The following is a 13,358-nucleotide window of genomic DNA, read 5'->3' on the forward strand; positions in this document are numbered from 1 at the left end:
AAATTCAGTTTTAAGTAAATTTAAATTAAATCTATTCTCATATAAATTTATTTTTAAATAAAGATGGTGTTTTTATTCTTTTAATGATTATTTGTTTGAACCATAAAAGAATTTCTCTTGTAATGAGATGTTATTTCTGACCAAAAATTCTATTTTTATATTACATAACCGATAACCATCCGGTTTAGTGAAAAAAAAAATATACCTGAATTATTAATTTATATAATTTTCATAATAAATTGAATTTATTTCTTTTCTAACGAATTTTTCTGACAATCTCATTATATTATTTCATCATTAATATTTTAAGCTTCGAAAAATTTTAACAATTAAAATAAAGTATTCAATTTATTTTTGAACTTTTGATGGTATCGTACATCTATCAATATTAAAAAGCCTATCTATCATAAAATTTTAAGATATGATTAAAACGATGCTCTCACATGAAGAACGGAATTAATTATCAATTTTTAAATTAGACGAAGGTTTTGAACTATAAAATTTAGCCGATGATGTCATGATGATCCGATTATATAATCCAATTTTCAAATTTGATTTGTAGATTATGGCGTAAATAGAAGTAGTATTTCATGTATTCTATTTAGCCATTTTTGTAAAAAATCAACATTAATAAATACGGTAATAAGTTTTTCACTCTTTCACAAATTTGTAAGTTATAAAATATAATCATAACAGATAAATGAAAAAAAAATGAATTTTAGTTAACTTGGTCTATACCTTAAGTATTAACCAAAACCATTTATTATGCGTAAAATGATATAATCAAATGAAATTTCACTAAGAATTTGTAACAATTATCATTGAGCAAAGATACATTGAGCGGAATATTTGCACTTACTGTATTACAGTTTTATGTTTAAAATCTTTATAAAGTTTTATAATATATACTACATATAGATTTATCAGATTTTATAGTTAAGAATATTCTATATAAATAAAGTATAAATGAAAGAAAAATAGAAGTAAACTAACTTCAATACACGATTTAATATTTAAACTATTTAACTTTAACTTTCACATAAAAAGAAACTTCATTCAATATTATCTTCACCATCTTGACAAATTTCATTTAGCTCTATAAAAAAAAATAAATAAATTAGATATGGAATATCAATAAAATTACAAATAATAATAACTTACCTAATTCACTTAATTGAACATCTAAGCATTCTGAAACTGTATATTATGTATTTATAGTATTTAAATGTTAATAAATTTAAATAAAATAATTATAATAATAAAGGGAATACTTACTTGGATTTGCTGATGTTGATTGAGCAGTATAACTAGTATCTATTAAAACATAAAATAACATTAATAATGTAAAATGAATTATTTGATAAAACAAAATAAAATTTAATTACCTGAACTGAATTGAAAGAATGATAAATCTGAAGAATTTACTGGTTTTGGAAGATTTTTGAAATTTAAAAGTCTACTAGTATAAATTGCTTGTGGATGCGTTTTGAAGCTTTTGGATTTATCTTCATTTGACCTGTTTTTGAATTTTTCTTCTCTAATTTTATCACATTCTTTTATTTGAAAATATAATTCACTTTTTTGACTATTGCTACCATTTTTACTATCTTCGTTTTCATTATCTTCACTATCTTCATTATCTTCAATATCTTCATCTTCACTATCTTCATTATCTTCAATATCTTCACCATCTTTAACATCTTCACCACCATCTTCACTATCTTCGCCATCTTCATCATCTTCACTATATTCACTTTCTTCACCATTTTCACTATCTTCAATATCTTTAATTTCATCATTCCATTCATTTAGTGTTTGATACAATTCTTTAGTAGTTGGTCTATTTCTTATTTCAGCATCCCAACATTTTACCATCAAATCTGCAAGTAACTTTGGTATGTCTTTAGAAATTGTTGGTCTAAGTCCTTTACATATTTTAATAGCTAAAAATTCATTATGAGGAATATCATTAAAAGGAATTTCTTCAGAAAGAAATTCGTTCATTATTATTCCAAATGAGTAAATATCTGCTGCTTTTGTATATTGTTGTCCACGTAAAACTTCTGGTGCCATATATGGTAATACTCCATAAATTCCTTCTTCTTTAACTGTTTGCTTTATATTTGCTGGTTGACACATTCCTAAATCACTTATTAATGGATAATAACGATTAAGTAATATATTACCTGAATGAAAATCTTTGTGAACTTTTTCAGCATTATGAATATCTAAAAGTCCTCTTGCAATTTGTTGTAATTTATCAATTTTTGATTTATAATTTATATAATTTTCAGATTTATTTAAATAATTTCTCAAATTTCCATCATCACAATATTCTATAACCATCATATACTCTTTATTATTTGGATCTTGAGTAATTCCAAAACATTGAACAATATCAAAAAGATAAATCTGAAGATGAGATTTAATCTAATTATCATCAAAAAGGAAAAATTTTATTAATAAATAAATGCAAATAACAATCTTTATATATAAGACAAAGTAAGTTTAAATTACCTCATTTAAAAAATCAGAACATATATCAGAAGAATTATTCAAACTTTTCAATGCATATTTATCAAAATTATCTCTATCCCATATTTGTTTTTCAATATCCCAATATTCAATACTTCCTTCGGGCCATTCAGCTGAATAAATCTTACCAAAACCACCTTCCGCAATATAAGTGATATTTTGAAATTTTTCAAAAGGTATCCATTCAAGATATTTTGTATAATATACAGCATTAAGTTGTGATTGCTGTATAAATTCATCAATATCTTTATTTCCACTAGTCCAATTTTTAAAGTTATCTTTAAATCTTTTAGCATTACAAGATTGACACCAATTTACTCCAGTGCCAGGTTCTTTACATTCTCCACATATTCCATATGCTTGTTTTCTTTTTTCTAAATCTCCTATATAAACTACTCTTTCATCTACATTTTCTGATTCAATAGTTGAATCAATAGTAGGAATTGTAACATGAAGCTTTTAATAGACAAAAAATTATTAATATTTTTAACTACAAAAATTCAATAAAATAATTTTAATTATTAAAATATTAAATTGCTATTACCTGATATTTATTTTTATCAGTATCCTTCCATAAATTTTTTGGGGTTTCATCCATATTAATTGAGCTGTGGATTATAATTTTAATTTTAGTTAATATAAATAAATAACTACGTTACTCAAAAATAAATTTCAGAATTATTATGGGAAAAAGAAAAAAATTATGAATTGAACGAAGTTAAAATAAATTGCGCACATTTGTATTAATTGTATTACTATTTGTACTACTATTGTATACAAAAATTACTATTTTTGTAACAAAGAAAAATTCGTAAGCAGCAGCTGATCATCATAAAAAATAAATCTAACCCGAAATGGTTAAAATGAAAAATGCGAAGTAAAATTATTTTCGGTAATGTAGATCATATAATTTTTTTTATTTTGTATTTCAAAAAAATAAATAGCAATAAACCTATAATAGAAAATCATTGCCAAATTATATATCAAAAATAAATTAGTTTGGAATAAACATTTTAATTAATATATTTTTAATTAACGAAAATCAAGGTTACAGATTATAGTTTGCATATACAGTAAGCTTTTTTTGTCTTTACGCTAGGAAGATAAATAATAATATTGTATGATTGGTTTAAATGAACCTTGTCTAGTAAATATGATAAATGAAGAAATGTAAGGTATTTCATACTATTATCCGTATGGAGAAGATAATATTATGAAGATGATCAAACATTGAAGGATCGAAATTTTTATTGTATATACGTACAGTAAATCAATAATAATCTTGAAAAGTTTTATTATGCAAGTTTAAATTGAGTAAATTTTAAAACAAAAAGAAAATTTATTTATCTTTTATCTTAGTAAATGATATTTATTTAATTATGTATTAAGAGATATATTTTTTGAATAGAGTTATAGAGACTATATTTTCCATATTACCTTTGCACTAATCTTACTAATCTTTGATGAGGAGTAAAAAAATTGAGAATGAATAAAGTGTGAAAATTATGGTCAAGTAGTAAATAGCTCTTATATTAACAAATCCATTTCTACGATAAAATATTAATAAATGTTTTTAAAAAGGATAATCTAAGTATCTAACGGACTACAGGTTTCATGAAGATAAATACATCATATTTTGAATATTGTATTTTTAAGTTCGAAAATTATTATTTATTTTTTATGTATTTAAAAAAATAAATTCATTTTCCTTTGTTGCTCTTATTACTATTTTAATTAACATTAATATTTTTCTCCTCTAATCCATTTAAATATTATTAACAGTTAACTAAATTAATACTATACTATTATCATTTAATATTTATATTTGTTTCTAATGGAGTAAAAGGGAGATTAGTTGTTATGTTAGCTGGCATTTCTGTTTTCTTATCGTTATGGTAGTATGTAAAAAAAAATTAAGATTTGAAAACACACAAATGCATGTGTACCAAGCCTATAATTATAAAGCATTGTCGGACCATTTCCTGAATGCCATTTTCCTGAATATATCTTTTCCCGAAGTCAATTACCTGAATACTAATTTCCCAAACTGGACCCTTTCTGAAAAATACAATTTCCGAATCCATATTTCCCAAACTCCAATTTCTTGAAATCTATTTCCCGAATCCTGAATCTCGAATATCTCGAATCCCAATATCCTGAATCCTAATAATAACCCAAGCATAAATCAACCGGAAAGAATGATCTAAATTTTAAATACTAAGTCCAAATTTGTTATCATGGAATGAAGAGAGTTGAAAGTGTTTAAGAAAGTTAATCATCAATTCAAATATTAATCATTTTATAAATTGTTCAAGAAAAATAATGAATAAACTAAGTAAATTTAATTGAATAAATTCCCATCATTTTTATCAAAAATGATTCTCTACAGCAGATGTTTTTTGATATTTATTTTTTTTTGCATTATTCTTAACAATAATTGAGTATTTTAAATTAAATCTAATACACATTGTAATTTAATTTTCTGGTTATATTTTATGCTTTGAAGTAAATATTTAATACAGTAATATAGTTTAGACATAGATAGATAAACTTATAGTAATTATCCAAAATGTAATACTATATACTTCTATTCTTCTATGCAAAGGTCAAAAATGTTCATTCTGTCCATCCGGCACGTACTCTTAAACAGCACGCACTTCGGACTTAAAACGGTTTCCGTTTCCTAGTTAACATAATTATAAGCGTATGCCGCTGGATAGTCGCTGGATCTTGTAATTATACTACAATACAAGATATTTAATAAAGGAAAAAAAATTTCGTAAATTTTTCTGTCGTTCTCTGGTAAGAAATAAAATATTATTTGATAAAAATTTCCAGAAAAATCGTCCAAATTTATGATATGTTAAGCATGATGTGCAGAATATTGGTACTATGTCGTATAATAATTATACCCTCTATCCATCCACATTAAGGTAATTTTAGCAGGTGTTATACTGTATGATAAAAAAAAGGAATATTATATTTTTAATATCATATTTATTAATTTATGATGAAATTTTTTCTTTTGTTGGAAAGCACAACATAAGAAATATATTAACAACGATGTAAAAAAAAAAATAATAAATTTAATAAAAAGAAAATTATAATAATGTACTGTAGGTTAGAAATTTTAAATAATGAGTATTTAATTTAATGTGAGATTTTATTTAACATCTTACAACATCATACAATAATTCAGGATGTTAATAATGAAAAATATGTAAAGATAATCTTAAAGTATTTACACTATATATACTAAGATTTTTTTATGTCCGCCCCTTAAGATATTACATAATATCTGTCACTGCCTTAATAAAACAAACTTTAGAAACAAAGTATCATGATAATTTTGTCGACCTTGAACGAAGTTTTGCTTCTTTAAAAGAAAATTTTTTCTTTATAATTAAAATCAAAATAAAATCTAAAACTTATAAAACATGTGTAGCATGAACATTTAAGAACGCGTAATCTGTGACAAGTTGATGTTATCTGAATAATACGAGTATTTATAAACACAAAATCTAAAACTGAGCATGCTTTTATAGAAAATAATAATAGCTAGTGGCGCATTTGTCCTTTTGAAAGTATAAGTTAATATTAAACTAGTCTGATTCACTTAAATACCACTATCAGGTGCCAGTATATTCAATACGAATATTCTTATTTTCTTTTTGAAAAAAAAATTTCAAATTAGTTAATGTATATTATTAAATTTTTTTTTTTTTCACAAAAAAATACATGTACAATTGTACCCCATAAATATCGATAACCTTAAGCTGTAGTACTACTATTTAAATTAATATCTAAATAAGCCGTTGACTTTGTGGACTGTGGTATGAGTCCAGATTAAATTTTTTCCTTAACCTGCTAATAATAGTAAACGCTTATTTCTTATTTGCCGCATATTAAAAGTTACTCAAGTACTACTAAGGTTCAAAACTAAATGATGTATGTATTTGATCATCATTTTAAAAAAAATATTTGCTATTGTTACACCAATTCATGTTAAATACAAGGTGATAACAGAAAATAAAAGTATAGTTTACGATCAAAAAATAATAGTTTATACGTTTAAAACGAGGGTTTCAAAAATGTGCGTTAATGATCAATACACTGTAATAATCAATATACTGTTTCACTCAGCGTTTTGTAATAAATCCCAATATTATCAAGAACTAAAAAACAAAATTCTCAACCAAACTTCTCGAAAGAAAAAATTTGTTAAACTCAAACTTTTCGAAATAAAAGGTTAAATCCCAAAATAAACTTTACTTTCTCACTAATTTGTCCAGGAGTTGTCCCGCGCAAATAGACTTACCTAATCATTATCATCCATCGGTTAACAGTAATTGCAAAATAAATCTAAGCAATGATAACGAAAATCAATCAATGATCAACCTGTTACTGCGACTTTGTAACGCTATCCCCATATAAAACCATATTTAGAAATGTGTTACAATGATATAATAGCCAATAAGCTTCAAACTTATTAAATCAACTACCACAATAAAGAATTCAAGCAATGTCAGGACCTATTATACCAATAACAGTTACTGAAAATTCAAATAATGAGTGGACTAATTGGATTGAAGAAGCTATTGCGAAAGATTACTTAAAATATTACGAATATATACATTTTAGTAATATTGAAGAAATTGGTTCTGGAGGCTTTGCTTTCATTTTATTCCATTCCCATTTCATCTTTTTCGTTCCTTTACACTACTCTTCGTTATTTTCATTTTTTTTCCATTCCCACTTCATCTTTTTCGTTCCTTTAATCTACCCTTCGTTATTTTCATTTCTTTTCCATTCCCACTTCATCTTTTTCATTTCTTTACACTACCCTTTGTTCCCTTTCATTTTTTATTCCCCCTTTGCTCCATTTCGTTCCTCCTTCACTCCCCTTCGTTTCTTTCCTTCCCTTTCACTCTTCCTATTTTTTTTCATTCACCCTCATTCTTTTTTCCCTTTTCATTCACATATTCTCTTTTCTTTATCGTTGTGACTCATTTTTTTTATCATTCCTATCAAAAAATTTAGTATTTTGGATAGTATGAGTTTGTTTTTTTCAATCAATAAATCATGTAATATATTAAAAATTAATAAATTGTTACAAACTTTTAGTGCGAAAATATGTTTATTTACATATTTAAAAAATAAAATTACGTAACAAGATTTGCTATTAAATTTATTAAAATTTTTTGTGTAAAATTACTTGATTTTGGAAAATTATTCATGGGTGAAATTTTCACCTGGAGAGCAAATTAGCAAGATTCTTTTTTAAATAAAATAATCATGAACAAATCCCAATCACTTATGTTTTGAACAATCTATCTGGTGGCGACAAAGTCGCCACACATCAACCTAATCTAGTTATAAAAATAAAATATCTTAAAATTAAACATCAAAAATAAATAAATTTAAAAAAAGGAATTAAAACCAGAGATCATCTTCGGATATATCTTGATTTTCATCTTGATTTTCATTATCAGTTGCAGTACCTGAGATAAGTTTATACCAAGCTTCAATGTTTTCATCATCAAATTTTATATTTCCTTCATCCATGCTCTCTTTAAACCATGAGTATAATTTTGTTTCTTCAAGTTTATGAGATTTTTCAATCCAATTTTTTATCAAATCAGAATCTCGATGAAAACATATATATAATGAGTCATTATATAGTAATTTGTTTAAGTAAGGATTATCAAGACTCTCATAATCATGAATAAGTTCTTCTCTAAATAACAAAAGTCCAATATTACCATCTTCCTTTGCTTTATTAAATGTATCACTAAAATATTTTTATTTTATAAAATAGAGTTAGGCAAATAAAATATTATATAATATTATATACAAATTATTAGATAATAATACTTACTTCATCAATGCAATGATCATATTTAATAAGACAAGAATTAAAATAACATTTGCTATAAAAGCAAATAACTTTAATGGCCAATAATTGTAAACATTTAAATTGATTGTGTTCCAATAGTATGCGGAAAGTATAGTATCCGAGGGAAAGAAAAAAGATAAAGAAATCGGTTTAAAAAAAGGAAAAAAAGGAATCTGAAAAAAAAAATAAGTACCGAAAAAATTCTGAAAAAAAAGGGACGATAATTCAGTCCAAAAAGAGTGAAAAAAAATTAATACGGTCTAAAAAAAAAGATCGAAAAAAAATAATATAGGTCTTAAAAGACTAAAACAATAGGATTATTTAATAAAAAAAAAATTTTCAGTTTGGGAAAAAAAGTTAAACGTAAATGGGAAAAGAATGAGAAAAAATAAGAAAAAAAAACTAAACCGAAAGAAGAAAAGGGAGAAAAATTTTTTTCCGTTTGAAAAAAATGAAATCAAAAAAGCTAAAAATATTTAAATTCCGATTAAGGTAAAATTTCATTAACTGAGATTGGATTAGTTGATTGGAATGCACACGGGACGAATAGTTTTTGACCATAAATAGATCAGGCGGAGGCATGTTCCAAACATCAGATAAATTTTAGATTTTTTAGTTATATAGATTTATCAAAAAATTTATTATAAATTTAATTACAAAATTATTAATATTGTTATGTATCTATATAGTTAAAAACAATCTCACTAAAAAAAAATTCGTTAATATCAAAAAAAAAATTTCATGCGAATTTATTAGTCAGAAACAATATCCATTGACTAAAAAAAATCTCTAAACATCGAAAAAACCTTAGGATATAGTTCTAATCTGATTATAGTCTTGACCAAAACCAAAAAAGAATAAACAATATTTTTTGGGTTATAAAAAATTCCAAAATTTTGATAAATTCCGATTAAAAAAAAATAAAAAAATCCCCTAAAAAAAAATCCAATAAAAATAAAACAAAAAAATAAATTTTGATTAAGTTAACCAAAAGAAAGAATAATAATAAAAAGAGAGATAAAAAAATTAATAAAAAAAAAAGACCAAAAAGGTAGTTTTGGTCTTCACGGTAAAAACTGAAAAAATAAAAAAAAATATTATAGAAATGGTTAGTCGTGATAATTAAGAAGAGCAGAATGACCGCAAATAAAATGCAATTAATAAGAAAAATTATACCTTTTTTTGTTAGTATTAATATCAGAATAAAAAAAAATCCAGGAGATAGATGATCTACAGACTACTATTCATGCACGATTACGTATTGGTAATACCAAAAGCCATTCAGCTTCAAACTTAAATTAAACTTAAATTAATTTCTATAATAAAAATTTTCTACAAATTCAAACAATGTCAGGACCTATTATACCAATAACTGTCACTGAAGATTCAAATAATGAATGGACTAATTGGCTTGAAGAAGCTATTGCAAAAAATTATTTTAAATATTATGAATATAATCATTTTAATAATATTGAAGAAATTGGTTCTGGAAGTTTCGGAAAAGTCTACCGTGCTAAGTGGAAAAGTTCTCATAGTTATTTAGCGTTGAAAACTTTTTTTAATTTCAATAATATCACAACTAAAGAAGTTGTTAATGAGGTAATAAACAATATAATATGTATACCATATATCTCTTCTTTATTATGACTTTTAATTAAAAATTTACTTACGAATTAGCTTAGACTTCAGCGCGAAGTGGATTTCCATGAAAATATTATTCGTTTCTTTGGCATTACAACACGTATGATGATAAATTTTATAATAATAATGATATTAAATTTCATAAATTTAAAATAATTTTTTTTTTTAATAAGAAAATCAAAATGATAGCTCCATAAAATATTGGTTAATAATGGAATACGCTGATAGTGGTACTCTTCAAGAGTATTTGAAAGAACATTTTCATAATCTTACTTGGAACAATAAACTTAACCTAGCATTTCAGCTAGCTCATGCTGTATTATGCTTACACGATGAAGGAATCGTTCATCGTGATCTGGTAATTCATTTACATTTTATTATTTAATATTATATTGTACAGTACATATTAATTAATCGATTTATTAATATACTTTATATTAAATAGCACTCTAAAAATGTATTAATCCATCAAAATGTCATAAAGTTGGCTGATTTTGGTTTATCAAAAAGGATTGATGAAGCATATAAATCACGATCGGACTTATTTGGTGTAGTTCCATATATTGATCCAAAAAAATTCAGTTTTCAACAATATTCTTTAAATAAAAAGAGTGATATTTATAGCATTGGTGTACTTCTTTGGGAAATATCAAGTGGTCAGCCGCCCTTTAAGGGAATGTCATCTTATAGTTTAATTATACAAATTTCACAAGGACTTAGAGAAACGCCACTTCCTGACACACCTACTGCTTACATTAATCTTTATACTGGTAAATAGCATGATTTGATTGTTATGAAGATATCATTATTTAATCTAATATAACCAACTTTTTTTTTAGAATGTTGGAATTATGAGCCAGACAATCGTCCAACTATCATTCAGGTAGTTGATAAATTAAAAGCATTAAAAATTAGTCAGACTAATATTAATTTTAATATAGTGGTTGACGAGATAGTTGTTCTTTATGAAAAAGAAAATAATAAAGTGTTTAAACAGAATAATCTTAATTATCTTAATGATAGTTATAATATGACATTACAAGAATTTTATAATTGGTTATTGAGTGATCAAAATAATTCCAATTCTATTCTTTTACTTGGAGTGTTTAATCATTTAGGAATTGGAATTAGTATTGACAATAATAAGGCATTTGAATTGTATCAAAAATCAGCAAATTTAGGAAATGCAAATGGAATAAATAATTTAGGACATTGTTATGAAAAGGGAGTTGGAACTAACATTGACAATAATAAGGCATTTGAATTGTATCAAAAATCAGCAAATTTAGGAAATGCAAATGGAATAAATAATTTAGGATATTGTTCTAAAAATGGAATTGGAACTGATATCAATGAAAAAATGGCATTTGAATTATATCAAAAGGCTGCAAATTTAGGGAATGTAGCTGGAATAAATAATTTAGGACATTGTTATAAAAAGGGAGTTGGAACTAACATTGACAATAATAAGGCATTTGAATTGTATCAAAAATCAGCAAATTTAGGAAATGCAAATGGAATAAATAGTTTAGGATATTGTTATGAAAAGGGAATTGGAACTGATATTGACAATAATAAGGCATTTGAATTGTATCAAAAATCAGCAAATTTAGGAAATGCAAATGGAATAAATAATTTAGGACATTGTTATGAAAAGGGAGTTGGAACTAACATTGACAATAATAAGGCATTTGAATTGTATCAAATATCAGCAAATTTAGGAAATGCAAATGGAATAAATAATTTAGGATATTGTTCTAAAAATGGAATTGGAACTGATATCAATGAAAAAATGGCATTTGAATTATATCAAAAGGCTGCAAATTTAGGGAATGTAGCTGGAATAAATAACTTAGGACATTGTTATGAAAAGGGAGTTGGAACTAACATTGACAATAATAAGGCATTTGAATTGTATCAAAAATCAGCAAATTTAGGAAATGCAAATGGAATAAATAGTTTAGGATATTGTTATGAAAAGGGAATTGGAACTGATATTGACAATAATAAGGCATTTGAATTGTATCAAAAATCTGCAAATTTAGGGAATGTAGCTGGAATAAATAATTTAGGAGATTGTTATGAAAAGGGAGTTGGAACTGACATTGACAATAATAAGGCATTTGAATTATATCAAAAGGCTGCAAGTTTAGGGGATGTAGGCGGAATAAGTAATTTAGGAGATTGTTATGAAAGGGGAATTGGAACTAGCATTGACAATAATAAGGCATTCGAATTGTATCAAAAGGTAGTAAATTTAGGGGATGTAATTGGAATAAATAATTTAGGACATTGTTATGAAAAGGGAGTTGGAACTAACATTGACAATAATAAGGCATTTGAATTGTATCAAAAATCAGCAAATTTAGGAAATGCAAATGGAATAAATAGTTTAGGACATTGTTATGAAAAGGGAATTGGAACTGATATTGACAATAATAAGGCATTCGAATTGTATCAAAAATCAGCAAATTTAGGGAATGTAGCTGGAATAAATAAATTAGGAGGTTGTTATGAAAAGGGAGTTGGAACTAACATTGACAATAATAAGGCATTTGAATTATATCAAAAATCAGCAAATTTAGGGAATAAAACTGGAATAAATAATTTAGGATACTGTTATGAAAAGGGAGTTGGAACTAACATTGACAATAATAAGGCATTTGAATTATATCAAAAATCAGCAAATTTAGGGAATGTAGCTGGAATAAATAAATTAGGAGGTTGTTATGAAAAGGGAGTTGGAACTAACATTGACAATAATAAGGCATTTGAATTATATCAAAAATCAGCAAATTTAGGGAATAAAACTGGAATAAATAATTTAGGATACTGTTATGAAAAGGGAGTTGGAACTAACATTGACAATAATAAGGCATTCGAATTGTATCAAAAATCAGCAAATTTAGGGAATGTAGCTGGAATAAATAAATTAGGAGATTGTTATGAAAGGGGAGTTGGAACTAACATTGACAATAATAAGGCATTTGAATTATATCAAAAGGCTGCAAATTTAGAAAGTCCAAGTGGATTAAATAATTTAGGATATTGTTATTCTGACGGAATTGGAACTAGCATTGATTACCAAAAGGCATTTAAATTATTTCAAAAGGCAGCGAATTTAGGATATAAATCTGCTCAATGTAATGTTGCTACAATGTATGAAAATGGTTTAGGAATTGTTAAAAGCATAGATATAGCGATTTATTGGTATAAAAAATCTGCTGAACAAGGAGATCAAGATGCTCAGAATCAACTAGAAAAGCTATTAAAGAATAAAGAATAA

General features: G+C 25.2%; 3 protein-coding genes across 3 annotated transcripts; 1 reads left to right on the plus strand and 2 right to left on the minus strand.

Annotated features, from left to right (window-relative positions):
* Positions 1-1,052: 1,052 nt before the first annotated feature.
* Positions 1,053-3,133, minus strand: OCT59_023673 (uncharacterized protein; the record flags this gene model as incomplete). The annotated part of the gene is made up of 6 exons (XM_066134875.1): positions 1,053-1,096; positions 1,162-1,197; positions 1,276-1,314; positions 1,386-2,430; positions 2,518-2,991; positions 3,080-3,133. The coding sequence occupies 6 exons, from the start codon at positions 3,131-3,133 to the stop codon at positions 1,053-1,055; spliced, it is 1,692 nt and encodes a 563-aa protein (XP_065990957.1).
* A 4,835-nt stretch (positions 3,134-7,968) lies between these two features.
* OCT59_023674 (uncharacterized protein) lies at positions 7,969-8,433 on the minus strand (the record flags this gene model as incomplete). The annotated part of the gene is made up of 2 exons (XM_025332409.1): positions 7,969-8,326; positions 8,414-8,433. The coding sequence occupies 2 exons, from the start codon at positions 8,431-8,433 to the stop codon at positions 7,969-7,971; spliced, it is 378 nt and encodes a 125-aa protein (XP_025172293.1).
* Positions 8,434-9,778: 1,345 nt separating this feature from the next.
* Positions 9,779-13,358, plus strand: OCT59_023675 (uncharacterized protein; the record flags this gene model as incomplete). Its single annotated transcript, XM_066134876.1, has 5 exons — positions 9,779-10,030; positions 10,109-10,172; positions 10,246-10,430; positions 10,518-10,842; positions 10,912-13,358. The coding sequence occupies 5 exons, from the start codon at positions 9,779-9,781 to the stop codon at positions 13,356-13,358; spliced, it is 3,273 nt and encodes a 1,090-aa protein (XP_065990958.1).

The sequence above is a fragment of the Rhizophagus irregularis genome, chromosome 4 (assembly GCF_026210795.1).
Source record: "Rhizophagus irregularis chromosome 4, complete sequence".
In the NCBI taxonomy this organism is placed as follows: Eukaryota; Fungi; Glomeromycota; class Glomeromycetes; order Glomerales; family Glomeraceae; genus Rhizophagus; species Rhizophagus irregularis.